General features: G+C 36.1%; 1 protein-coding gene across 18 annotated transcripts in view; it reads right to left on the bottom strand.

Annotated features, from left to right (window-relative positions):
- Positions 1-4,505: 4,505 nt before the first annotated feature.
- The window catches only part of KCNMA1 (potassium large conductance calcium-activated channel, subfamily M, alpha member 1), a 447,141-nt gene continuing 435,927 nt past the window's right edge, over positions 4,506-15,719 (bottom strand). For 9 of the 18 annotated variants that reach the window (XM_010000731.1, XM_010000733.1, XM_010000723.1 and 6 more), the window contains 4 exons: positions 15,326-15,444; positions 13,370-13,594; positions 11,206-11,234; positions 4,506-5,357 (listed from right to left, as the gene is read on the bottom strand). In XM_010000731.1, coding sequence (XP_009999033.1) covers positions 5,206-5,357; positions 11,206-11,234; positions 13,370-13,594; positions 15,326-15,444 — 525 coding nt within the window. In that variant the 3' untranslated portion in view covers positions 4,506-5,205. Of the gene's footprint in view, positions 5,361-11,205; positions 11,235-12,877; positions 13,595-15,325; positions 15,445-15,719 lie in introns of those variants that run through there. The other 9 variants (XM_010000730.1, XM_010000741.1, XM_010000742.1 and 6 more) reach the window with 7 other exon arrangements.

Genomic DNA, 15,719 nt, shown 5'->3' with positions numbered 1-15,719 from the left:
TCCTCTACCATCCTAGGCCGTGGCCACAGCTGAACAGCTACTCTATTTCTTTAATTATTTCTGATGGGGCCTGGACCCACACCTACTAGTGTTGCTCGATATGAATGTACTCCAAATATTATGCCCACTAACTGAGTATTAGGAGACTAGCTGTGATATATAATTAATTAAAAGAACCCCAAACACCTATATATCCTAGGCCTGGGATTGTTCAAACACCCTTAGTATTAAAAAATAAAATTTTTAAAGCAATTGTTCAAATTTGGGGGATATTGGTTGTTGAGATAGTAGGGAGAGGAAAGCAAAAGAACTCTCCTTTACCCTCGTATTTTTCTAGGCATCTGCTATTGGCTTTGACAGATATTCCCAGGCCAATCCACTGTAACACAGGGCAAAGACTTTTTTTCACTTTGCCCTATTCATTGCATTTCACACACTTGGTTATTTTGTTTAAACACATTTAAAACTAGAAGTGAAAGGTGAGACACACACTTCTTTTGGTGTCAAAGAAACTCACTCAGCTCTAAAACCAAAATAACACACACACACACACTCTCACACTCCCTAACCTTGGTATGTTAATTTCAAATACATTTGGATCCAGAAGCTTTCACAAACATGTGTATTTATGAAATCATTTAAGCACTTGCTCTGTGTTTAACTATTAGCCTGTGTGAGCCAGCTAAAACAGGGCAGTTAGTGACATTTCTATGGATTTGCCAGTGAGTGGCCAAGTGGTGAAAACGTGCATAATTGTCCATTTCGAAATTATTGCTTTTTCTTTTCATGCATTAGTTTATGCATCCAATTATTGCAGTAGTTGTCCATATGTCGTTTATATGCACACACCGAAAAAAACCCAAAACAACAAAACTGGTTGTCTCTGAATTAGATCACACTGTTATACTTTCTCCTACTCTATAGAGAGTTCAAGAAGTGCAAATCTTTCTTATGCTGTTGGAAAACACCCAACCCAGCAACAACCACCTTGCCCACCACCCCAAAACAAGCTCTGATAAAAAGCTATAGACAGTAGCTTTTTTAGTGTCTCTTGTACATTACATGCAAACTACTTTTCACCTTTTTCACATTTTGCTGAGGCCAATTAAGTCTTTTCACATCTACGGTGCCTGAGTCATTGGACCGTCTTGCTCTTTAAAATTCAAACATAGGGGAAAAACACAAAGTCTTTTGTGTGTCTAAACCTGTTTGCCGGTACAGCCCCAGCTGCTACAACAACCTGTAAGCTGTTGGAGACACATCAACTTTTTAAAGACATCTGTGTAGCTTAATAAGGCTACATGGGACCCTCATTATTGTGAAGATCGTGGCCTTCAACTTGTTTTAGCAGCACTAGCCTTCCCATCAAAGGGAAATGGCAAGTAGCTGCATGCTTGCATTTGCTTGAGGCCTTGAGTGAGTCATCTCCCTCACCCCATGTTTTCTCTATCCCTGTGTGGCTGGGTTTTGGGCTAGTAGGGCTTGTAGGTCTTTTTGAGTTACAGGCAAAATAAAAACATCGTCCATGAACCTTCAGTGGTGATCATGCCCCAAAGCAAGGGATTTATACTTCCCACCACATATACTTTGTACTGTTGGGCCATCCATGCTGATAGAAAAGAAGAGCTGTTAAAATGGAGGTGACTGCTTAAGAAAGTTTTATGAAAAATACAAGCAAATTATTTTTTTTCCATTAATAGATATTTAGTTTACTTATCTTACCAGCAACAGTAAAACAGTCACATTGAGACCTTTAAAAAAAAAATGCATTTAGACTGAATAGCATTTCTTTACACCTTTACATTTGTTGTGCTTGGCAGTTGCCACCGAAGAAACATATCATCAGAGGACACTTTTATCCTTTTATCTTAGTGCTTGGGAACAATCAAAATAATAGCCATGACACAGCAAGACAGCAGACTTGCTGGCAATGTGGGAGCATGAAGGTGCATGGGTGTGAGGAGGGGCCAGGAGCACATGCCTAGTGCAGCAGTTAAGAGAGGTTTCTGCAGTGTACTGGCAGTGCACTGCTGATATAACTAGTAGGAATGACTGGTTTTTAGTCAAACCAGGAGGCAACAATAGGTAGGATTCCTTCATGTGCTAGCCTGTGAGTCACATATTTTCTTTTCTTTCTTTCCTCACCACCCCCACCCTGGGGAAAAAAAAAAAAAAAAAGACCACCTTCATGTGATGACTCTGTTGCAAATACACCCACCCCACCCCAATTCTTTTATATATATATATTTTTATATATATATATTTATATATTTATATACACACACATATATACATGTGTACCTGCATATATGCAAACACACACACGCACGCATGGACCTAGACAGTCTCTCCAATATGAGTATAAAAATCCAAACAAACCAAAACAAACCGTTTTGCCAGGTTTAATTGTGCACGCAGTTAATGAAAAAGCTGAAATTTCCCTAACCCTCTGGCTCTTTCCTTGTCTTTTGAGAAAGGAGTAAGAACTATTAATAAAGATCAAAAAACTTTTTTCTACAGCAGTGGTCATGTGGTCTGTCAGCTGTCACATAGTCCGCTTTTCCAGCCACTTGCCTTGATGTGACCTCACATAGCTAAATATTGGTGCTGGCCTCACTGTAGACTTTGATGGCTGAATGTCAAAGATCGCCAGCAGGGTTTCTACATGTTCCTCCGTCTAATTGCCAGAACTCAGTCCTGTATCTTTGATCATTAAAAAAAAAAGAGCATGACGAAAAGATTATTGAGTTCTTTTAGCTTTTCTGTAAGTGGGAAATACAAACCCATAGCTATACTTATTTGTCTTGCTTGCTCTCTACAGGTGTTGTTCTGTCTGTTGCTACATATAAAACTATCAGTACTGGGCAAGAGTGTGTGTACTCAGATTTTGTACTTTATTTAGGTACAGTTGGCAACACAATATTTTAGGGTGTAATAGTTAATCTGGATACACACACACACAAATCTTAGCTATGTAGGAGTGTTGAATTTGATTATTTATTAGGTTTGATCCAGTGAGTGCTCACTTTAAAGGAAGGCCACTCAGAAATGGCACTTTATATGATAAAGTATGAGAGAATACTGTTCTCTGCCTGTAGAATAAACATTGGTCTTCTAAGGAAAAAAAATGTTAAAAAATTCACATGTACTTGGTGAACACAAATTTCAGAAATTCTCCTACATTCAGGACCAGCTTATTTCATTCTGATTATATTATGAAAGCAGTTCATAAATAAAAAGGAGCACTGACTTCAAAGTAAAGGCTTAAGATGACCCAAAGCAGAATCTGGTTGTAGATTATAAACTCACTGGTTGACACAGCATAGCTTGGAAGAACTTACCAGAATTGTCTTCTGTTTCAGGGACTATGAAATGGATTAAACATGATCTAAATAATAATTAAAAACTGATTAAATTGTTTTGTTACTTTGCAGGAGACCAGAATATTTTAAACAATCCAATTTTACAGATACTGTATTAACATTTCTTGTTATTGTCTTTAAGCAGCTAGTCTACAAAATGTAACAACAAAGTAGTCACAGTCCAAGAAGTCACTCCAGAATAAAGCCTATTAGGTGTTACCATGATTATATTTGTACTGCAGCCAGTGGACAAACATTAAAGCTGAGATAGTTTAGCTTAAATGTTAGATTATATAGTGGACATACTGTTTTCACAATTAAATCATCTGCTTTGTTTTGTTTGATTCACTGATATTTCTCTAATCATCAAAGTACCACAGTATGTTTTTTAGTGTGGTGTTCAACAGTTCTGCAAGATTACAAAGCCTAAAGTTTACTTGCACAGTGAAAATCTGTCTTTCCTGATGGCTGGGTCCTAAGTTTTTGTTTTAAATTTTATTAGCACAGCCTTTTCTCTCTCTCTCTCTTTTTTTTTTTATTTTATTTTTTTAAATTTTATTTTTCTTTTCTTCTTCACAGCTGTGTCAGATGTTGTTAATTTGAGATAGAGAGCATTCATAATTTAGAACATCAAATGCTTGGGTGGATAGATACTGCAGCACAGCTAAGAAACATCACATTTTTTTGTCTGATGGCTATAAAGCATGTTGGCAACTTTGCAAAACTACTGGCACCAATCAAAGGCCTTTTGCAAGTTATCATAAGAAATACATTCATTACTTTAATTTTGATTTGGTTATCACTGTACTTTTATGTGTGGTGTCCTGGCAAAGTAAAAATAAAGAAAAAAAGGGAAAAGAAAAAAAAAATAACAAATCAAAACCCAAGTGATAAAATAAATTTTCCTTGGTGCAGGAATTAAGGGAGAATAGCATGTTGTGAGATTATAGAGCTGAGGCTAAATCAGTTTTTATCCTAATCTGAACTCACCAAAAGGAGATGCAGTGTGCTGTTTACTACAGTATGAGCTAGTGCCAAAGTGCTAATGTCTGGAGCTAAACCTCGATACATATCAGGATTTGCCATTGATAGCAAGTGCTGCCTGTGTGTGTGTGTGTGTGTGCGTGTATGTGTGATTGGACCTTAACATAAATGACAATTAGCATGATCTGTATATGATAATAAAACAAAGAATATTTCAGAAGAATGTTACATGTACAAAAATATGACTTTCAACTTTGAAAATAAATTCAGTTTATTAAGAGCTGGTGTCGATGCTGAACAAAATACACATCCTCCAGGAAAGAAACATTTTGGTGAACGGTTTGTTTGTTGTTGTTTTTGTTTTGTTGTTTTATTTTCATTCACTAGAATACAAGTTGGACCTTTTTTCTTTTTTTTTTTTAATATATAATTTGTCTCCCTTAATTATATATCCTTATAACTATGACCATCATTCTCCTTTAAGCCAAAGACTGAGGTTTGTTGTGGTTTTTGTTTTTGATTGTTAGGAGTCTGGCCATTTTTTTTTCTTTTTTAAGGGAAAATACTTGACAATGGAAAAAAAAAATATATTTTTTTCTAATAAATAAAAATAATTTAAAATGCTAGAGGCTATACATGACTAGGTTTGATTATGTTCATTTATAAATGAAATTGTTTCCAAAGTATGTGGAAGCAGTATTAAAGGCAGACAAACAAAGATCTGTCTACTTTATTTTCCCATTAAGCTTGCCCGTCTTAACTTCTCCATCAGTGGTTTAGCATGTAAGAGGAATACATGTCACATCACCATTCATGAAGTTTGTCAGGCTTTAAAAAAATAGTTCTGGCCTTGAAGGAGTCAACATTCATCTTCAACTTCTCTGATTGGTGGTATCAAGCTGCTTGTCGATTTATATTGATTGATCTGATTGGCCATGTGAGTGCTCATGGGCTTGATTTGAATGTTTCTGGGATAGGCATTATCCGGTTCATCTGTAAACCATTTCTTTTCTGCTAAGGAGCAAAATGGGTAGAGACAGAATAAGAAGGAAAAATGAGAGTTTTAATTAGTGAAGCACATATACACATGAACAAACACACACACACACAAAAGGAGGGGGAACAGTCAGTAAAGTTTATCGAGAAAAAGCAATCAATAGAATGTGACTTTGACTAATTACTAGCAGTACAGTGCATTAGATATTAATACCTCTGAAAATACTTCTCATGAAAGGAAGATGACATGTTTGCAGATTTGATAGTAGAAGCTAAAGAAAACTGTTAAATTTTTTATTTATTTTTTTTTACGAGCAGGCGAACACCCTCAGATTCATGTATTGAAAAAAAATTGTACAAATAAAAGGCTAAATTGAGAAGCCAGGGAGAGCAGAAAATGAGGCCATGTACAGAGAAGCACCTAAAGAGTCAGAGGCTTTTCTGAACCATTTCAACCTCAGGGTGGTAAAAAATAATGCTGGAAAATGTAAAGAATTTCCCAGACCTGGTGCTAAAGTAAATAGGGATTGCAGTCATGCTGCCAGATGGCTGCGTTCCTGCATGGGATGCTCATTATATTGCTACTTAGCAACTTGGCTGCTGCTGACCCTTACAGTTTGGGAAGGGGAATAACTCCCCAGTTTGGGAGGGGATATGGAATGTATCTGGTGCTACAGATGCCTCTAGCAGGGGCTCAAGTTAATCCTGAATGGGTTGGTAGTGACACATGACAGCAAGGCAAAGGAAGCAAGGATTTAAAGGAAGGTTAGAGGGGGAGCTGTTCCATTTTATATCTTTGGGTAGTGTCTGGTTCCATGAGCACTGTAAGAGTTTTATGGTACTGATTTAGGGTGAGCTGGGAGCAATGTGTGAGGGAGTGAGAAGCCTCAGAGGCTGCAGCATGGCTGCTTATGATTGTAACCACTATATAGCAATATTCATACACAGCTGCAGACAAGAACAACTTAAAATTCACACCAGGAAAAAATAAAGCAAAAGAATTATCATCCTTTAGAGAGCAATTACTGCTGTCGTTTCTTAATTACAAGTGTGCAGCTTTACAAGATAGCTCTATTCAAAGACTTAGAAACTCCTGGCCTTAAAGTGGCTTATGGCCATTAGGTGCTAATGCTTTGTCAAGCATTTGTGAACAGGGATTTCCATTCCTGCCCTCCTTCCCCAAATTCCAGCTGTGGATGTGCAGCAGCGTAGGCACAAACGATTCTGGGGCTGGGATGCTACACCTGGGACACAAACTGCTGCTCTTACATGTCTGCACTACTATTCATTCCAATGGGGAACTCAAATTGCTTCAGAAGCTTTAGTGTCTCACTTGCATAACACAAACTGCCACTTTTGCTCACCACTGAAATGCTCCTTTATCTGGGCTGGCCTGAGGGCAGGAGTAGAAGGAGTGCTCATTTAAAATAAATACATAAATAAGTAAATAAGCAAATCAAACTGGGAACCATAAGGTTTGAGCACAAAAGCTCAGGATGTGAAGCAGAGAAGAGAAACTGGAGGACCAGCAGGGATAATATTTGGCCATAAATGCATAAAAATAAGCAATGAACTTCCAACTTTTGGCCTCTAAGAAGTGGATTGACTTCTAGAATTACCGGACTTCTCAGTCACTATCTTGAATATGAAATATAAAAAATATATACTTCATATAGATATCAAGCATCTACATGCAGCACTCCCATCCCCCCCAACAGCAAATGCCAAACTAATAAGGGTTTAATCCATCTTTCCCCTCCCCCCCCCCACCCCTTCCCCCAATATATTTGTTTCTTTTCATAAATAAAAAGGCTTTTAAAAAAAAATAGACGCAAAGGAATCATATTCATCATTAGTGGCTTATTACTGAAGGTAAACAGAACTAGAGTATTGTTTTTCTTGGCATTTTCTAAAACATATTTCACTTTTTTAAAAAAAATATCTTGCTCATTTGCTATTGGGATAAATAATTCCCTGCCCCCTTCAGGTTGCCCAAGTCTGAACAATATTTAATCTCCCATCTCTCCCTCTCTCTCTTTTACCTATTATAATTAAGTTCCCTTTGATTTGAACAGATTAGACGATAGGAATTCATGTTACATCCTACACACTGAAACTAACTGATTAAGTGCTTTAAATTATTCTTCCTGACAGAATGATAAAGTTACAATCTGTTCAGAGATGATCTACAGCTTGCCAGGCTCCTACTGCTTCTTTCTACATTCATTTATCTTTTTGTCAAGCAGTTAAAAAAAAAAAAAAAAAAAAAAAAAAGCAGCGCCTCAATTCCATAGATCTTTTAAAGTCATTGGAACATCTGAATTATTAATGAGACTTTAAGGGAATGGTTCCTGATGGGGGCTGGTTTAAGAAAGGTTGTGGGAAAAAAATATCTGGGAATGTGTACACATCAAAATAATTTCAGCTCCATTTAAAAACCCATTTAGTTCAAGTGTGACACATGAACCATTATGCATTTGTGGAAACCAATTTTATGTGATCTACGATTAAACTAACCTTTCACAGAGGTGTAAAGTGTGATGGTTATCATGTTTTAAAAGCCTTGCAAGATCACATAAACAATTTCAAACTAACAGTTTTCTAATGGTTTGTGTTTAAAATGATTTTGAGGCGAGTTAAGCACTGTGAACTTTTACCTCTACCTTCTTTTTTTAACATATGGTGCACAAACTTTCCTTGCAAGGTAATTCAATCTCACAGCAAGAGATGGGAGGTGTGTGAGTGCTAAGGATCAGGCATGAACTGTACTGTATTTCTCAGCAGCCAGTGAAAAGCACATCTCCGCTGTTTCTCCTGGAATTTTTCAATACAAGGTAGTTATTTATGTTTATCTTTAAAATAAACATCTTATCCAGGGAGCTGATTCTTACAAAGACACCATCAAGTCTCTTTTTGCCTTCACTTGGCCAGTAATAAATACAGAAAATAAATAATAAATGCAGAAACTGGTAGATTCTAAATCATATGCTGTTTAAATTTCCTTTTTGCCAGTGAGGAGACCTTGACCCAATCTAGGCATTATCATCACGTCCAGAATCAAGTGTTTGGACCCAGCTTTAAATCTTCCTTTCTGCTGTTAAAACAATTGTCTTTGACCACATAACAACTAATCTTCTGATAGTCCAGTGACCTCTATACTTGCCTTTGAAATGCGAGCTTGACACTTCTCATCTTTACTCTTGGCCACTAAGATATTCTGCTCCCAGTTACTAAATGCCCTTCTTGAATCCCTTACACCCTTTTCAAGCTTTTCTTTGTTACACTTACAGTCTGACATTTTAATACATCTTCCCAATTCTTAGATTTTTACCTGTCTTAAACAAACTACTCTTTCTTTTAAATCAGTCCAGAAAACCCTTTATAAAGTCTTAATACGTAATATAATAATCCACCAACTTTTTTTTTTTTTTTTTTAGTTCGCTATTATGTTTTGTTCATTCTGTTTTAGTCCCTTTTGGCATATGCATATTGATCCTTACCATATGCATTCCTATGTTACACTAAGACCAGGCATTGTTTTCTATTTTATTTTTTTTAAGAGCTGTTCAAGAGAGTCCCTGATCTTCCCACGCTATTTGATGGGTTTGTTTTTGACAGCATCACCTGAGACGTTGGAATAACTTCCTCTCAAACACCTGTATTTGCAATGGGCCATCAGCATCCCAGTGCATCCATGAAGGTTCTAAAGGCTTCATGGTCTTAGTACGAATAAATAAAAAATAATATCTTGTATTTTTTTTTTTTTTTTTAGTTCGCTATTATGTTTTGTTCATTCTGTTTTAGTCCCTTTTGGCATATGCATATTGATCCTTACCATATGCATTCCTATGTTACACTAAGACCAGGCATTGTTTTCTATTTTATTTTTTTTAAGAGCTGTTCAAGAGAGTCCCTGATCTTCCCACGCTATTTGATGGGTTTGTTTTTGACAGCATCACCTGAGACGTTGGAATAACTTCCTCTCAAACACCTGTATTTGCAATGGGCCATCAGCATCCCAGTGCATCCATGAAGGTTCTAAAGGCTTCATGGTCTTAGTACGAATAAATAAAAAATAATATCTTGTATAAGACTGTTCCCTGCAGCATAAAAAGACACAAAGGATTATATTTAAATTATCAAAATACAGATTTCCTCAACTTGTGCAAGACTTGCAATTCTCTTAAACAGATTTATTGCTCCGGTGTTTTAAAATTTCTGGCATTAATTCTGAACTGAGTAATTACAGTTTAATAAATTTCACTGTGGAATGCCTTCTCTTCAGAGTCAAGGCAAAGAAAGTAATAGTTAAACATGACTCAAAGATTTACTAAATCTGTATTTTCACCATAAAGCCAGGTTACATTACCATTGTGTTAAACTTTTTTTCTTTTTTTTTTCTTTTGTGACACTTGCAGTTTCAAATGAATCTGTATGTATGTGCTTGAGTGCTTCCCCTACTCCACACAGGCAGCTTGTTTATAGCTATGCTGAAAATTCTCTCATGCAGTTTCTTTCTGTATGAGAAAAAAAAGGCATGAAAGTTTCTCCACCCACCTGCTCAGCAATTCTTGTTTGGCAGATTAATATTTTACATGTAGCTGGCATTAAGTAATTTGCAGGTAAAGAGAGAAGAAACTTACTTTCTGTGAAGGTCTTTATTTTGCTCCAAGCCAGCTGAATTTTTGGGGCAAAACTGCTATTCTGAACTTGCTCTTGATGATTTTTTATTTTTTAAACTAGCAAAATCCTTACTTACTTTTGAAAATGGGAATTTCACTGGAAAATGCCTGACTCTGCCAGTTTAAGCCAGTGAGAATCCATGCCAAGAACCTTCCGCTTTGCTAGATGTGATTTGATGTCAACAGTCAGATCAACCAACTTATTAAAATCTTACTTTTGAATATGAAAGATTTTGACAACATAACATAGTTGATTTAAACATTCGTCTGCTTGTAATGACCAACCTCCCAATTTCATTACTATATCCATAAGAGAAAATAATCATCAAGTAATAAACTGTTTGACCACTTTGACTATAGTTAGCAGTGAGAGTTAAACATGGTATATAACTAAAAATCAAAACTTTAAGACTTTGGACAGAGGAGAATTAAACTTCAATATAATTTAGAGAATTCAGATTTGTATCCATATTAGATATTCCTCTTCTGTTGCTTACAAAGTAGACAAGTTGCTTCTCTTATGTGCATTGTTTATATTTTTTCTATTTGTGCTCCACAGTTATACAAATACTATTTATATTTTTTTTTAATATAAAATCACAAGTGCTTTCATATTAAGCCCCTTCCTTCCTCTGCTAAATGGAAAAACAGATAAAACATTAATGGAAAAGCATTTTGGTGTCAAAGCCATTAACATCCTTTCAAGATGCGTAACTGCTCTTGACTATCTTTAGTCAATATTACCAACATATATATAAATGCTCATGAACATACATGGGGGACAAGGGAGTAGGGAGGGGAAGGCAGGAAAGAAACTGGAATGAGCAATGTGAAATTAAAGTAATGTCTGCACCAGCGTAGGCTTCTTCATTGAGCAGGAACCTGGATTTTTACAAAATGACACGTGCAATTAGAAAGGCAAGCAGATGAGAAGATAAAAAAATAAACAGGGTTGAGCAACAGCAGCAGCAGCAGCAGCCAGTTTTATTTCTGTTTTGGAGGGAAAGAAAAAAAGGCAAAAGAAAACCAACAAAACAACCAGCCAAACAAACAAACCAATAACTGAATAAAGTTTGCAACTATTTTTTTTTTTTTTAATTTCACAAGTTTTCACAAGGACAAAGTTATAGAAGGAAACCCACAGCAGCTACTAGGTCATGCAGAACCATTAATTGTCATACCTTGGCCCATTCTATTCATCCTTGTTGCACTTTAGAAAAAGAAGTAAGCTATGTAAGTTTTACAATGCTTTTAAACTGTCATAGTTCCTTTTGAGCACTTTAACTGGCACATCCTTGTAGTAATAAATATTCTTAGGGCAAAACATGGTAACTTTCTTTGCAAATTATGGATGCTTCCCCACAAATAAGTATATTACAGTTGCTCTTCATCATAAAGACAAATTAATGTTCTTTTTGCAATGTATTTCACTGATAGGACTTACAGCTGCATTTGAATGCACACATACGTATAAGCTGTATTCCAATCATAATGCTTACCACTGCACAGTGGTTCTCTCTGTAGCCCACTTATATGGTTCCAGGTTTTGTCAGTAAAAGTGCTTGGCTTCATTGTCAATTCACACAGCAAGCAAATCTTCAAAATTATCATGCTTGGGGAAGGGGAAGGTAGAAAACAACACTAACCATAAAAGCACCTTGTCTGTTTGGCAGTTGCTATGCTTATCACTCCCACATCCAAATATTTATTTTCTCTCTGCATGCTTTCTTGCTGGGTATCCACGGAAGGTGGCATGTATTGCTGGCCTCCCTACCCTGAAAAACTCTTCATACCACCTAGAACTAGTTCTATATTTCAAAAGGTTGGCATTTGAAATTAAAAAGAACCAACTAGCTGGACATATTTTTATGGCTGTCTAGGGTAAGTTCCTTTCCACTACTTTATTTAATTCCCTGTAAAAATTTTTGTTTGGCTAGCTGTGTCACTAGTGAGAATCTGCAAGAATCAAACTCTGGCAAGTGCCTAGAACATGATGCCTCACTACAGTGAATATTTCCACCCCAGCTCTCTTGTTCTGTGCATTAGCTGCCTAGGGCACAGCACCTTTTCTTCCCAAATGGGAGCAACCTTGCAAGGCACTCAGTTGTCTTCTTCTGTATTTCCTGCATACTGGCAGGCACCTGTTGAAAAGAACCAGCTAGAACATGGACCAGGATTTCTGGAGGAACTTCACATTTTAGGACTCTTGTTGGAAGATTTATAACACCACTCTAACTTGAAAAAGTTAAACTACCATCTGGGAAAGGAACAAAGTCCCTCGAGAACTGATACTTAAGCACAGAAAAATGCTTGCTCTTTTCTGAACATTATTTATTCAGTACAAAAGGTGACTAATTCACCTTTTAAAGACATAAAAGTCCCAGGAAGGCAGTTTTTTATGACTTACATCCAATATTTATGATACATATGGCTTTTTATCCCAAATGTCAAAAGTGAAAGAAAAAATAGCTATTCATGTGACAGTATAAATAGACAGAATAATAATTTAATATGCAATTAGATGCTTTCTAAACTTAAATTAAACCATTGGAGTTTTACAACACCATGCCCAGATAATTTCAGTATTAAAGGGAAAAGACTCTATCTCCAAAAGGCTACTATTCCAGAGAAAGTACTCAAACAAGCAGAAAAGTCCCTGATGTTGCTTTGGTATAAAGCAGGTGTGTAGCAATAACCCATACAAAGAGTGTAAGCCCTATACAATGTAAGCTTTGAGAGTGAAAAATCTGTAAGGTGTTTTTTTGGAGGTTTTTTTGGTTTGTTGGGGGGGTGGGGGGGGGGGGGGCGCTTTTTTTTTTTTTAACTTATTTAGTTTAGTTTTGGTTTTTTTATTAGGTTTTAGAAGCTTCAAATAAATGTAGCAATTCCTGTAAATAATGAATAAAATAAAAAAAACCTACCGCAACATACATCAACACTTCTGCACTAAATTACTTACTTTGTGTAACTCTGACATCAAGAGCAAGTGTTCATGTTAAATATACTCTATTTTCTGATATGTAGAGTAATTGCAGTGAGTTATTTATGTTTTCAGTGTGCCTATATGTTTAGAATTTTTTTTCTCCCCTAGCATCATAAATAACTTTTGGTCCGTCTGCTTTGTTGCTGTTGTGCTTAAGGGTTTTATGGTGGTGAAATAAAAATGACAATCACATGCACACTGTCATACATATGCAAAATATGTGTACAAAAAAGGGAGAACTCCATGGGAAAACAGGGAACTTTACTGCTGGAAACATTAACCAGGGATAATGGGTAGTGAAGGCAAGTTTCACACACAGTGGGAGCAGGTACACATATCAAAGTCTATCTTCCTGCACATACTTCTGTTTTTCCCGGGAATCCCTGGTCTTGGTGCGGTTCGGTCGGTTTGCTGTTGATGGGATGGAGTGAGCTGATGAGCTCTTCTTGCTGGAGGAATAGGAGGAATGGGAGGAATGAGAAAGACTGGCCCGGGACTGGCCAGCATTGTGGTCAAATTGCATCAAACAGAAGATTAAGTCTGTCGGCACAAGCTCAAATTCATATGGTGGGTTTGTGATCACGTAACTGGAAAGAAAAGAAGAAAAAGAAAGAAAAAGAGAGAAAACAGGTTTAGATTTGTACTAAAAAGTTTCTCCTAGAGTTGTTATCTTACGAACATTCTAGAGTTATCTCATGAACATTTACACAGATTTTTTACATTTCTTTTTCCTTTAGCAGGTATCTAATGTTAGCTCAGATAATACCACTTATGATTTAGGACCTTCTTATGTCAGATAACACTTTTGGTGTGCTTTCTGTTGAGTAGGACAGACATACAGTCGAGTATACTGTTCTTCAAGGGAATCCCATTATAATTTTTCAGAGAAGACACATACAAAGCACTCTCTCCAGCTGCATGTAATGCAATCACTCTAGCAAACAAATTCACAAATGACAAAATTCAGTAACACACCCACCAGCAAGGGTATTTAAAATAATGACTGAAAAACAGGGAGAGAAACATTTTAGGTGCATTTGTAGTTAAATACATATTTACTATAAATTTCATAAAGACTTAAATATTCTCAATAGAGCAAGGAATATAATTATTTGTTTGGATTATGACTGTACATAAACAAGTTAAGCAAAATGTATCAGCAAATTCGCAGTGAGGTTAATTTTGTTTATTCATTCCACAGATGGATCCATCGCCCCAAAGAGAATTTATAGAGAAATCTTGACATTGAAAAATCCAAGATGGCTAAGTATACAACACAGGCCTGAAATAAAAATTCTATCAATTGCAAGAATTATCAGCTTGAACTAAACCCCTTTTTACAGTAGGAAGGGCTTATAGATTCTGTTGCTACATTTTTGTATATGCATGTGAAAAACATATTTGAGCAAGGCAATAAGCATTTTGTCTGAGCAAGAAAAGAGCTCACAACTTATTTTCAAATAAATTCAGGGTTCATTGGAAATCTGGCTTAGCTACTTCAGGGACAGAAGTTGCTTATTAATCCAACAAATAAGTATAGCAAGTACAGTGTAAATCTAAACTGAAAATAATTTTTGCACCAATTTGTCCAAATCCTTATTGAAGAAACTGCTTTTGAGGGATGCAGTGTTGTTTATTGCCATGTCCACACAATAATGATGCTTTTTGCAGAGAATGAAATAATAACAAGATGATAGATTTTGGGTGTGGGTCTGTGTGTATATTTCTAGTAAGGCACTTAATTAAGACACATTTCAAGTAAGCTGCTAAAAGGCCTTCAGTTTGAAATGATGGAAATGTGTCTGCTCTATTTAAAGCTCTGAGGTCACCCTTGGTACTATTAAAGTAAACATACAGCCTACCAAAAAAAAAAGTTTCCATTTACTGGAAGAAATTATTAATAGATACAGACAGTACCAGTGGGAAGCCCATAAGAGTATTTTCTGAGCATTCGGAAAAAAAGAACAGCCTAGCTACTATAATCTAATTATTATCCAGCAACTTACAGCTGATTGATATTAGCAAAGTCCTTCCCTTGTATGCAAGCAGTGGATCATTGTAAATCAAACACTATAAAACTACGTTCTGAAAAATTACTTTAAATTTTTATTAAAACTAGCTGATGACTTATGTTGTGATATCCACCTATGATTTAAACTCAGCTAAAGAACAATAATGAAATTCTCAAAGACCTAGCTTTTGTGGCAAAGTTATGTAAAAAAGGAAGAAAGCTCTTTTTTATTACAGGCACTGAGATCTTTGTCACTGAAAAGGCTGAAGAATGGTGAAGCTGAGATGTTCTAAAAGACTGTACTTACCGTTTAGTGCATTGGCTGGGAGTACTTAGATGTGCATCCCTTAATCGATAAATTCCAAAGCAAAGCATATTGTATGTTTTCAGTGCTTTACAAAATAGATCTCCATAACAACCTCCATCCTGGGAGAAAGAAAGGGGTGGGGAGGGGAAAAGAGAAAAGCACATTTTTTTTCCTTTCTTTTCTCTGTTAAAACAATGTCAGGGAACAGGATTTTTCAGTATGAGCCTGTACAAAAAGGACAATGTATATACAGTCTGTTGTTTGTCACAAATGAGAATATTTTTACCCAAGGAAATCAATAAACTAAATGCTTTATTTCAAATCTGTAATTATGTAAAGTGATTGTTATTTTGGAGAGCCTTGGTCTATGAAATGATGGTGAATTAGGAAGAGT

Source organism: Chaetura pelagica, unplaced genomic scaffold (genome assembly GCF_000747805.2).
Source record: "Chaetura pelagica isolate M959 unplaced genomic scaffold, ChaPel_1.0 scaffold166, whole genome shotgun sequence".
In the NCBI taxonomy this organism is placed as follows: domain Eukaryota; kingdom Metazoa; phylum Chordata; class Aves; order Apodiformes; family Apodidae; genus Chaetura; species Chaetura pelagica.
This window is presented reverse-complemented; position numbering and strand designations above follow the sequence as displayed.